This window comes from Solanum tuberosum, unplaced genomic scaffold (genome assembly GCF_000226075.1).
Source record: "Solanum tuberosum cultivar DM 1-3 516 R44 unplaced genomic scaffold, SolTub_3.0 scf00021, whole genome shotgun sequence".
Classification (NCBI taxonomy): Eukaryota; Viridiplantae; Streptophyta; class Magnoliopsida; order Solanales; family Solanaceae; genus Solanum; species Solanum tuberosum.
Window position 1 is genome coordinate 1,024,845 of NW_006238947.1, and position 12,058 is coordinate 1,036,902.

Sequence of the window (12,058 nt, forward strand, 5' to 3'; positions counted from 1 at the left end):
CTATAATTTTTTCAATGCCATATCTTTCAAAATTAAGTTGTATACCAGTTTGCAACCCATACTATATCTGCATTTACGATATTTACTATATTTCATACGTTTCAGATATAGCACACCTCATTTTTCTCGTATGAAATTCAAACTTCGACACTTGAGATTCCATAACAAGAGATTACCCCTCGATGCTATTAATTAGAGTTCCATGTAACTAACTTTCAAATAACTTGAATAATGTTGCATAAATATTATATCTTTAGTGGGTAGAACTTAATCTCTTTCCTTTCCTTTCTTTCTTTGCTGCGTGCAGGAGATAAGGTGACATAATATGTTCTCTCAACATCATATTTATGGGTTCAAAGTAAGATAACTTTGGCAATCTTTATATTTATAACCTCAAAAAATTTGTAGATTTTATAAGAAACATAATGGAGAATATATATAGTGGCGTAGTCAAGATTTTCATTAAGAAAGTTTGAAAATATGAAGAAGTAAATATAGTGTTTGCGTGTAATTTAATAACATAAAAAGTTACCTTGTTTAATTTTCAAATTACTAATTAAGCTTGTTATGAGTAACTATATGAAATTATCTTTCAAGCAAAAGAAACAAATAAGAAAGATTAAGCAGCAATATAAGGAAAAGGAAAACAATGAGCTAATAAACCCCTTTAATAGTAAAATAACGATCAAAATTGAATTGAATCATTATATTATATATATAATATTAAAATAGTAATATAGTTGGTGCCAATACTAAGCTAGCGTTTGGCTATAGATTTTCAAATATTCTTGGCAAATATTATTTGGGTGAAATTTCACCATGTGTTTGGCCATAGTATTTGGTAAACATATTTCACTTTTTTAGAAAAATATGATTTATACCCATAAGTTTTAAAAACTATCAAAACTAACCATAAGTTTGTATTACAAGTCAATTGGATCTTCGTTGCAATAAATAACGAGTAGTATCCATGACACTGGAGCAATGCGGTAGTTTGGAGTGAGTGCAACAAACATCATTCCATACATCGTGAAGTAGATAAAGCACATGGCTTTATTACCCTGAACCGATTGTTCATCATTTTTCATCAACAACCATATCATCACTTTCATATTCACCGTAATATTTCATCACTATTGGTAGTTTACGTAAAAAATTGTGTAATACAACGCAAACAACTACTATAAAGGGTGTTTTTGTAAAAGATAAAAGTTTGGTGTAAAATTTCAATTTTTAAAAGATCCCAAATAATGAGATTTGGTCCAAATACTAGAAAAAACTAGTATTTGGGAATTTGGGATATTTGCCAAATAATGACAAATTGTATGGACAAACACTATTTGCCAAATTTTTCCCAAATATTACTTGGAAAATCTATGGCCAAATGGGTCCTAAAATTTGGCTTGGGATTAGTGTGCACTCAAAAGGGTTTACTTTCTTAACGCAAAAAGCAAAAATAAAATAATAATAAAAAAAGGTATTTGGTTCCTTTCTTGATTATTTGAAGCAAAAAATGGAGGGTCAATTGGTATCAAAACATATATACAAAGATTACAACTTCTGTGACTAAATTGAGCTAAGTCATAGGAACAATTGGGTAAGAGCTTGTATGTGCCCATTGGCATTTGATAAAAAAAGGTTTGAACTACTAAAAAAACATTCTTTCCATTATTTGTTTTATATATTTAACAAAATTAATAAGACATTTTACTGTCGAGGACTATTAAACAAACATTAATAATATATATTTTCACTTTACTAAATCACTTAATAATGATTAGTTGGATTAATTTAGGGGTGTATTTCGTATGGAAAACAATTTCCAAAACATATTTCAATTTTCACATATTTTGTTGGTCAAATTGAAAAGAACATCCTAAAAAAACAAATTTCTCAAAAATGCGGAAAACAAGTTTACTAATAGAAATAACAAAAACAAGTTTCACAAATGACATTTCATATGCACACAACAATAGCCCCCATCACCATACATCTACACTCACTCTCACCTCCCATAGTAAAACGACAGTCTGATGCACTAAACTCCTACTATGCGCAGGGTTTGGGATAGGGTCGAATCACAAGATTCTATTGTACGCATTCTTACCTTGTATTTCTGCAAAAGTAAGGTAACATTGCCTAAATTATATAAAAAAATATATTAAAAAATCCTTCATACCAAACACATCCCTAATGTAAATACATGATGCGAATAAATATTTACCTACCAATCAAGGAGGAGGAATACTAGAAATGAGGTATGAGATCATAAAGTAATAAAATGTTAGTTGGTGCCATGGCAATAATAGAAGCTCTATCTCTTGTGGAAGACACAACAGCCCATATTGGCAAACAATTGAAGTCATACGCTACTTCCACTCTCTCCCTTCCCCTTTTTCTATTCTTTACTAAGACCTAAGCTTTTATCCCAAAGCCACATCTTCTTTTGTCCTCTTTAAAAAAAATTGCTTTACATATAATTCAATGCTACCTCATAGTTTTACAATAATTCAATCTTTATGTATGTGGAGACTGGAGATTCACTAAAAGGACCCTCCTTTTACTTGCTACTTTGTTTGAAGTTTGACCATCTTTTCAACAATAATAGATAGTGTTTGGCTTAATTATCTACACATTTGATAAATAGCTAAAGTGCTTACAAATTAAGTGCTTGTGAGTCAAAATCAACCAAAAGCTATAGATTGATCATTTTCATAAGTTGCTCATTCCCAACTCATTCGAGATGTGATTTCAATAATCACGTTGGGACAACTTTTAGTGGTTTTGACGATGTGCATGGAGCCTTTGATTTTGGGGATAGAAATGAAGGTGGTGCGTCGTTTTTGGATTTCACTAGAACTTTTGAGTTGATTGCTAATTTGAACTTTCCAAAAAAGGAGGACCACCTGACTACCTTTCGTAATGCAATAGTTAAGACGCAAATAGATTACATACTCCTTAGGAAGGTGGATAGAGACCTTTGTAAGGACTGCAAGGTTATTCCGAATGAGAATCTCACCACTTAACATAAGCTTTTGCCGATGGACTTGGAGATCAAGAGGAAGAGGGAGGAGAGGACTTCGTTTAACTGGTCGAGGATCAAATTGTTAGGGTTTTACCCTGATTTTCTAACCTTATTTGAAGTTCATTTTTTCCTTAAAGAAAAGTAAAAGTATTACCATAAATGATTTAACTTTTCCTGAAAGAAAAACTTTTTTTTTTATGACAAGGGAAACCCGCAGCCGCACCCTTTGGGTGCGCACAGGGTAAAACTCCCACTCCTATGCAATAGCTCGCAAACCACATAGGAGAGGTAACCCACACTAGGCAAGCCCAGTGCGACGAGCTCGACCCAGAAGGCAAACCCCTTGCTTTCGCTGGCAAGGGGTTTCGAACTTGAGACCTCCAACATGAAAGTCTCAAGCCCAAACCATTGGGCCACCCCGAAGGGTGAAAGAAAAACATAATTCTCTTCCATATTTGATTTATTCTTTCCTTAGAGAAAAAGTTTGAAGATCTATAAATTGAAGATCCTTATTCTCATAGCATAACACAATAGTATCCACAATGAAGTCGTTTAAGAGTTTAGTTTATGGGGAAATTTATTCTCTCATCAATTTTAATATTTTTTCTTTTATATTAGTTTTCATATAATAATATTATGTTTTTAGAATACTTTTTGTTATCTGATTTATTATCTCTACAATTTGCAATTGTAAGCTTCCACAGGACGCTCTAACCAATTTTGAACCCAACACAAATGTGGTAGTTCGACCCCTGCTCGAGCATGGGAAATTGAGGAAAAATTGATGGTGATCGAGGCAAGGGGGAATAATGAGGATGCGAACACCATGTGAGATATGACATCTAGTGGTATTAGGGTTGTAACTAGAGAGGTTGGAGATTTCGAAGGGTAATGGTGGTGTCATTAACGGAACATGTGGTGGAATGGAAAAGTCTAAGACAAGCGAAATGCCTATACAAAGTTGGTGGAGAGAAAGGATAAGGAGGAAAGATGGATGACCAAGAAAATATATAAGGTAGCGAAGACTGAGGCGAAGTTTGCGGTTAAGGCGACAAAAATAACAACACCAATTAGTAGTGATTGAATTCCTTCTATGGTTCCACGGGAGAAACCAATACTAGTAGTTATTGAACACTTATATATTGAACTAGCAGAAAAAGACTGACATGTATAGGCTCGTCAGAGAGTGAGAGAAGAAGTCCCGAGATTTGGATCAGGATCGATGAAGTGTATCAAGGACGAGGAAGGCAAATTATTAGTGGAAGAGACACTTATTAGATAGAGATGACAAATATACTTTCATGAATTTCTAAACGAAGAGGAGCACAAGGACATTGTGTTGGGTGAGTGATTTGGAGCACTCCGAGAGACACCAAAATTTTGGGTACCGTAAGTGTAAATTTAAGGAGGTTCATGTGTCAAAAGATGTGCAGGGGAAGAGCAATCGGGCCAAGATGAGATTTTGATGGAGTTTTGAGAGAGCTCAAGTAGGGCATGTCTAGAGTGATTGACTCGATTGTTTAATGTCATTTTCAAGACAATAAGATGCCCAAAGAATAGAGTAGTACAATGATCCCTCTTTACAAGAACAAATATGACATTTAAAATTGCAATAATTATATAGATATCAAGTTCCTTGGCCACACTATAAAAATTCGGGAGAGCGTGGCGGAGAAAAGTGTAATGAGGGGCCGAGAACCAGTTTGGTCTTATATCGAGAAGTATAGAGAGGGGAAGAAAGACCTTTATATAATGTTTATTGACGAAGAGAAGACTTACGACAAAGTTTCAAGAGAGGTCCTATAGAGATGTCTAGAGACTAAAGGTATACTGATGGCTTACATCAAGAGATGAAGGACATGTACGATGAAAGTCAAGACATCGGTAAAAATAGTGAAATGAGACTCAAAATACTTTCCAATCAAGATGAGATTGCACCAGAGATCAACGCTTAGACCATTTTTATTGCCTCTGTGATAAATGAATTGACACTTCATATCTAAGGTGACAGTGGCGGAGTCAAGATTTTTATCAAGGAATGTCAAAATATAAAGTTAAAATGTAAACGTTGCTATCAAGAATAGAACACAAAACCTCCAACAAGTTTTGCAACCCCCTAACCATTACACTAAATCTTCAACTTGTGTCAACACTTGTATATATATTCATTAAATTAAATTTTGACCTATATATACAATGTAATTTTCCGACGAAGAGGTGTCGCTCGACACCCCTTGCTCTAGGATAGATCCGCCCCTGTAAGGTGAGGTGTCATAATGTATGTTATTTGTGGATAGTATAGTACTGATTAATGAATCTCAGGTGAAGTTAACGCTAGGTTGGAAGTCCGGAGACAAACCTTGAAATCTAAATGGTTTAGGTTGAGCAAGACTAAAGACAAACTACTTGAAGTACAAGTTTAGTGATCTATCATATGAGGTATGTGTGGAAGTGAAATTTGATACACATGTCATTTTAAGGGTAAATTTCAAGTATCTTAGGTCTTTAATCCAAGAGAATAGAGAGATCAACATGATACCACACATCATATTGATGCTGGATGAATTGAGGCTCACCTCTGAAGTCTTGTGTGATAAAAAGTTAAGTTCCAAAGAATGGCGGTTAGACCAACTTTGTTTTATGGGGCGGAGTATTGACTAGTCAATAACTCCCATGTTCAGAAGATGGAAGTTGCAAAATGAGAATGATGAGATGGATGCATAGTAATATGGCGAAATAAGACTAAAACGATGATATCCAGAACAAATGTGAGTGACCTCTATGGTGGACAAGATGAGGAAAGGGAACCGAAGCTGGGATGTATGCGAAGAGATGCGCAGAATCTAAGTCAGAAGGTGTGAAAGGTTAGATATAGTGGGCATGGAAAAATGTAGAGGTAGACCATTAGAGTATTACTCTTAACTTGACATGACAACAACTTAAGCTTCCTAAAGACATAACTTTGGATAGAAGGATATACTCTTGACTTGCTTTTCAACTTGTTTATGCTTGGTGGGAGCCTAAGAGCACCATGTCTGTCATCGTATAAGCCTCATGCATATATTTTCTTTTTAGTTACCATATTATTTTGTTGTTGTTATTGTTTCTCCACCCTGGTTGCTCTATACTACTTTCATTTATTATTTGACATATTTTTCTTCATTGTTGTATTCCCTTTTTATAAATACTTTAATTTGCTACACTTAGGCCAAAAATCTTTCAAAAATAGCCTTGCTACCTCCATGAGGTAGAGATAACATCTAATACACTCTACCTTTCCCAAACTCCACTTGTAGAGTTACACTTAATATAGTGTAGTTGTTGATCATTCTCAATTTATAACTTTTCAGCTTACAAACACTTTTAATTTGACCTTTTTATTATTTTAACCTTTTTTCCCCTCAAAATACCCTCTTCACCCATTCCTCTTCTTTACAAAAAATAATATTAACTCATATTTTATGATAATACATTTTAACAAAAGAACAACTTAGCGACACTATTTTACCACACACATTAGCTACTTACTTTTAAGTTTCAGCAACTTTAACTATACACATATGTGCTTATTTATAAATCAATTTCAAACATTTAAAAATGTCGTCCAGCGCTTAAAGCTTATCACCTATTTACAATTAGCTTGATGAGCCAATAGATCACACTATGGTGCTCCAATCCATGTCAATCAATTATAAAGTTGACAATAATGTCAAAAACAGACTCAAGTGGTCAATCTGGATGACCATATCACAGTCGATGATGGGAACAATGATTTTTCAAGTGGGACGTAAGAGAGCACTATGGTTTTTCATGTCAATAAATATTTCTTTCATAAAGAAGATTCTATACTAGCTACCCCTATACAATCTTTTGATTCCCTGTAATCATTCTATACATAATATAAAATCATAATATGGAAAAGGTTACCAACACAACATGCAACATAGAAAAGGTTGGCAATTTGGCACGTAATTACTCAACCTACTATGCTTTTTTATGCAAAAGATATAGGCAACGTGATTGGTCTAACCATATTGATTATGTTTTCTAAGAAATCATTATGGATGCATCAAACACAACACTAATTTAAAAAAAGACAAATGGTGGGCTGTGAATATTTAATGGAACCGTTTTTAACTTTAAGATGATGTACCTCATAATATTCATGTGCCTAACCTGGGCACTTGGAACAAAATTTCTGCCCACAGCAACGTATCAAACTTTAAAACCCACAAGAATATTCAATTCAGAAGTGGTAAGTTTGGTGCACTGCCAATGGAAAGAGCAGCTAGGATACTCATGGTCTAGCTATAACACTAGGATGCCAACTCACACCACTTAGCTGGGGAAATTTCTAACACATAGATTCTCATCGAATTAACCGGCATGAAAAAACTTATGTACTAATTTACATACATCAAAATTTAGAACCAAAGGAAAGATATAATTTACAGCCATAACTATTTGACAAGAATTATTACCAAGGATCAATGCGATAATAGAGTGATCAACTATGAGGATCAATAGCAAAAGAGAAAACACAGTTTCTTTAAGGAGGCAACCCACGCACCTTGGTTGTCAATCTGTCATTTACATAACCATAGAAGTTTCTGCAAGAAATTAATATCCATGAGTATGAACATAGACAGGGAACAAGTATTATCTCAAGGAATAAAGATACATTTTTTGAATATACAAAATTAAGATATACGAGAACGTATTAAACCAATTCAAGAACATTTGAGCTCATCCAAAGCAGACAACTAACAGAAAGTTGCAACAAAATAAAAGGGTACTCAGTCCCAGTTTACTTTTCCTAGAAGCAAGTGATGAGTAGGTCCGGGTGACTAGGCCACTTCATTTTAAAAAGTGGAAGGCTTACCGAGTAATTAATTAAACAAATTATATACACAAATGAAATCCAACAGATTTTGTCCTCATCTGCTGATAAGATAATGGGCAGAGAGAACGAAAATAGTGTGAAGAATTTGTCTATATATACAGAAAAGCAGCAGTTACTTATACTGCACTTGTGACCTTACAATAGTAGTGCTCTCAAAGAGGTTGAGCTTTGTTGCAAGTAAACAATGGAGGCAGTACGTGAACAATACAACAGAGCCAAACCCTTTCTTGCAGTCATTTTTCTCCAATTTGGGCTAGCAGGCATGGATATCCTCACCAAAGTGGCCTTGAACGAAGGAATGAGTAATTATGTATTTGTTGTGTACCGCCATGCAGTTGCCACTTTGGTTATTGCTCCTTTTGCAATAATTCTAGACAAGTATGTCTCTCCCTCCCTCTCTATTTTCAATTAATGTGTTTGCAACATCAACTCTAGTCTATTTCCCAGTGGAAGAAAGACAAATACAAATTCTTATTATTTCCCCTAGAGAAAATGATGGCTGAACTGAATATCTCTTAACAGGAAAGTAAGACCAAAGATGACGCCCTCAATATTTGCTAAGTTGGTACTTCTTAGCTTACTGGAGTAAGTCTTAAAACACTCAAATTCACTTTTTCTCCATGCAATCAGTATCTAACATAAGCATGTTTCTCTTGACCAACAGGCCTGTCATCGACCAGAATCTCTACTCTATTGGCCTGAAATACACAACAGCAACTTTTGCAGCTGCAATGTGCAACATTCTTCCTGCCATTACTTTTATAATGGCCTGGATATTCAGGTAAATTATATGCTTTGTCTCATTCTACAGATATAAATACACATGATCACTAGCAAAGATGAATTAACAAGAAAATCCCAACATGGATTTTTTGACAATAGGACAATTCCCAAATCATGATGTTAATTCTTTTGGCACATATATTGTTTATTCTAGGCTTGAGAAGGTGAAGCTTACAAGCATCCGCAGCCAAGCCAAACTAGTTGGGACTGTTGCCACAGTGGCAGGAGCCATGATCATGACCCTGGTACGAGGCCCAATAGTTGAACTATTTTGGACAGCAGGAAATGCCGGTCATGACTCTCAAAGTGGTGGGTTAAATCTAAGCCATGCTATCAAAGGTTCCATCATGATAACAATTGGGTGCTTCAGTTGGGCTGCATTCATGATTTTGCAGGTAAAGACATAACTTAGTTAGAAGAAATAAGTAATTAGCAAGTAAGCATTATATCTGACTCTAGTACCCTATTCCCAGGCAATCACACTGCGGACTTATCCTGCTGAGCTCTCGCTCACTGCTTGGATATGCTTGTTGGGAACAACTGAGGGAGCCATAGTTGCAATGGTAATGGAGAGAGGAAAACCTGCAGTGTGGGCCATAAACTGGGACTCTAAATTTCTTGCAGCTGTATACAGCGTAAGTGAACCATATTTTGTAGATCTCCCCTTTTTGCATGCCTCTTGTATACGGCCTTATGGCCTTGTTATTATAATTGAGTTTTTTTACTTGATTAAAAGAAAAACTTATGCACAAAACGTGATGTGGTTAAATTTTCTTAGAACACGAGCATACAAAGAATTTTAGAAGTATTCATTCTTTAGATGTTTATCCAACATATGCACCAAATTGCCCAGTTCTGTACTACTATGTGTGACAGAACATGTCATCTGGAACCAGCCAATGCTTCTTCAAATTTAAAGACATTAATTTTAAGATCAATGTTCCCTAACCACTGTAGCAAGCAACTTACTTCTGCAACATGAGAGAAGTGAGGGGGGAAAAATCTAGAAGCATAGTTTTACCAATAACTCATAAATTTAAGCCTATTAATAGCTCCTCACTTGTCATGTCACAATCCAGGGAATATTCTGTTCAGGACTCGCGTATTATATCCAAGGAGTCATAATGAAAGACAGGGGCCCTGTTTTCGTCACAGCTTTCAATCCATTAAGCATGGTTATTGTAGCTATATTGAGTACAATCATTCTACGTGAACAACTGAACCTGGGAAGGTAATACTTATAACCCTAAAACTCTTATAAGTTACGACCAACACCAAACTCTAATGTAATGCTTTTTGCAGGGTACTGGGTGCTGTTGTGATTGTTGTTGGCCTTTACATTGTCCTATGGGGTAAAAGTAAGGATCACAAATCTCCATCAATCGATGAACAAGCAATACCAACACATGAAACCAAAATTGACAAGGAAACTTTAAGTCAGCCAGTTGTCCACATCAATTCATCGAGAGGAACAACTGCTCCCGAAGATGAAACCATATAATGATTTTCTATTTGAGGTTTTATCTTCCAAATTCCAAAAGGAGGTCTGGCTATAGAGCAGCCTCTTCATCTAAGAAATGAGCTCCTCTTCAGCTGCATCTTGAATTAGTAATTATTAGTTAAAGATGGTTTACAGCGTGTGGCCAAATTTAAGCCAGTTAAACCACCATTTTAGGAAACTTCTTTCTGAACTATAGAATGACTAAACTATGTTAAGCCTATAGGCCTTTTCTTTTGGTTTTTAATCGATATTAAACCATGTATAATAAATTATAGTAACAACAATAATCATGCCCAGACATGTAGATAAGTTGGTTCTTGAACTTCAGATCTACAATACTGAAGTTCTATCTGGAAATATTTCCTGTGTTAAAAGATCAGTGTTTGAAAAGTTTGAACCAGTCAATCTTAACAGTTATTCCGTTGTATGGATCGGACCAAATTACTGCAACAGAGATGCTAAGATAAAGTCTGAAACTTGCTTAATTTAGGCTCCTTACCAATTTTTGACCAGTTTTTGACCTTCAGGTTACTAGAGAGCCATGAAACTAAAACTAATATTTCACATGCTTAACAAGAGAAAGCCATTTCATCACTTCCAGACATCACTGTTTGTTACTGGAACGAGCACATATATCATCAAATTATGTATTAAATTGTTGAGCAAGTTGAAATGAGGAATTATTCAAAATTCAAAGGCATACTATTGACACTCACTTGAAACAAAACATTTTTTTTGACAATTGTTAAGTACACTTGAAACAGAACATAGCAATTTGAAGATTGAAGCTTCCACCATTTAACAGCCACCATATTTCAAGCACTAACAGGTAATCTTAGTCTCACTTTTATCAATACAAAAATGAGTTGTCTATTGCTAGTCAATATATTATATGCTACAAACATTCATGTTTGGACGTCTCAAAAAGCTGACTCAGTTCTAATATCTGATAACACATACCATATTCACCAAATTGAAGATTTCAAATTAATGAACTAATGTACTCTAAATTTAATGTCATACCTCCCCTATAAAACTAAATGTTTGACTTACAAAGAAACAACTATTACACTTCAAACCAAACTATTGGGGTCAACTATATAATCCGCAATACTCAATTCGCTTTATTTAAAATACTTTACAACTTCTATTTTATCATTTTCTTTAATTCCTTCCAATATGATATGCACATTAAACTAGCATTTTCAAATTCCATGTCAAATAAATGGGAGGAAGGAGTATCATTCAATACGAAGTGAAAAGGTATTTTTACTTTATACTTCAATGTGTACATGCACTTGCCTAAATCTTTATGTTCCACATTTATACTCTTATCCTTATCTCATCACCAGCTATCCTTTTTTACTTTGTCCAAGCTTAATTGATTCTTTCCGCTAAGTTCAAAAGTTTTGCTATCTCTAAGGGGTCGTTTGGTTTTAATACAAGTTATACTGAGATAAGTTGGGATAAGCTATGTTGGGATAAGTTTTTATTGCTTGTTTGGTTTGTCATATCAAACTAATATTCATGGTATAACTTTTAAGAATAAGTTGTTTGTTTACAAAAATACCCTCACCTTTTTTAGTTTTTTTTAACATTTTCTTTGCAAGCTTTAGTTATTCATTCTTAAAAATAAAATTTCCATCTTATTTAGCTTAAATATTTTTGTGTGTGCATTTTCATGATTGTGACGTATGTTTAAAAAATTAAATTTTCATCTTATTTAACTTAAGAATAAAATGTTCATCTTATTTAGCTTAAAAATAAGATTTTCATTTTATGTTTATTAAAGTAAAAGAAAATTTATTATTAAAGTTATCTACATTTTAATTGATATATAAAATAT

At 34.3% G+C, this 12,058-nt stretch overlaps 2 protein-coding genes across 5 annotated transcripts in view; one reads left to right on the top strand and one right to left on the bottom strand.

Moving 5' to 3' along the window:
* Positions 1-7,246: 7,246 nt before the first annotated feature.
* LOC102588634 (uncharacterized) overlaps positions 7,247-12,058 on the bottom strand; it is a 10,265-nt gene continuing 5,453 nt past the window's right edge. For all 4 annotated transcript variants that reach the window (XR_001472674.1, XM_006341005.2, XM_006341006.2 and 1 more), the window contains one exon: positions 7,247-7,635. The gene's annotated coding sequence lies outside the window, so the exon portion shown is untranslated. The remainder of the gene's footprint in view (positions 7,636-12,058) is intronic.
* On the top strand, positions 7,876-10,602 carry LOC102588304 (WAT1-related protein At2g37460-like). Its single transcript, XM_006341003.2, has 7 exons — positions 7,876-8,306; positions 8,451-8,513; positions 8,593-8,709; positions 8,866-9,106; positions 9,185-9,346; positions 9,791-9,942; positions 10,014-10,602. Exons 1-7 carry the CDS (start codon positions 8,113-8,115, stop codon positions 10,210-10,212), a joined length of 1,128 nt encoding a protein of 375 aa, XP_006341065.1. The 5' UTR covers positions 7,876-8,112; the 3' UTR covers positions 10,213-10,602.

What these genes read in the sequence shown, in the direction of transcription:
- LOC102588304 (XM_006341003.2), top strand. Translation starts at nt 8,113, where the DNA reads ATGGAGGCAGTACGTGAACAATACAACAGAGCCAAACCCTTTCTTGCA. An exon ending in TTTGCAATAATTCTAGACAA is followed by an intron (nt 8,307 to 8,450) that starts GTATGTCTCTCC and finishes ATCTCTTAACAG; the next exon opens with GAAAGTAAGACCAAAGATGA. An exon ending in TTCTTGCAGCTGTATACAGC is followed by an intron (nt 9,347 to 9,790) that starts GTAAGTGAACCA and finishes GTCACAATCCAG; the next exon opens with GGAATATTCTGTTCAGGACT.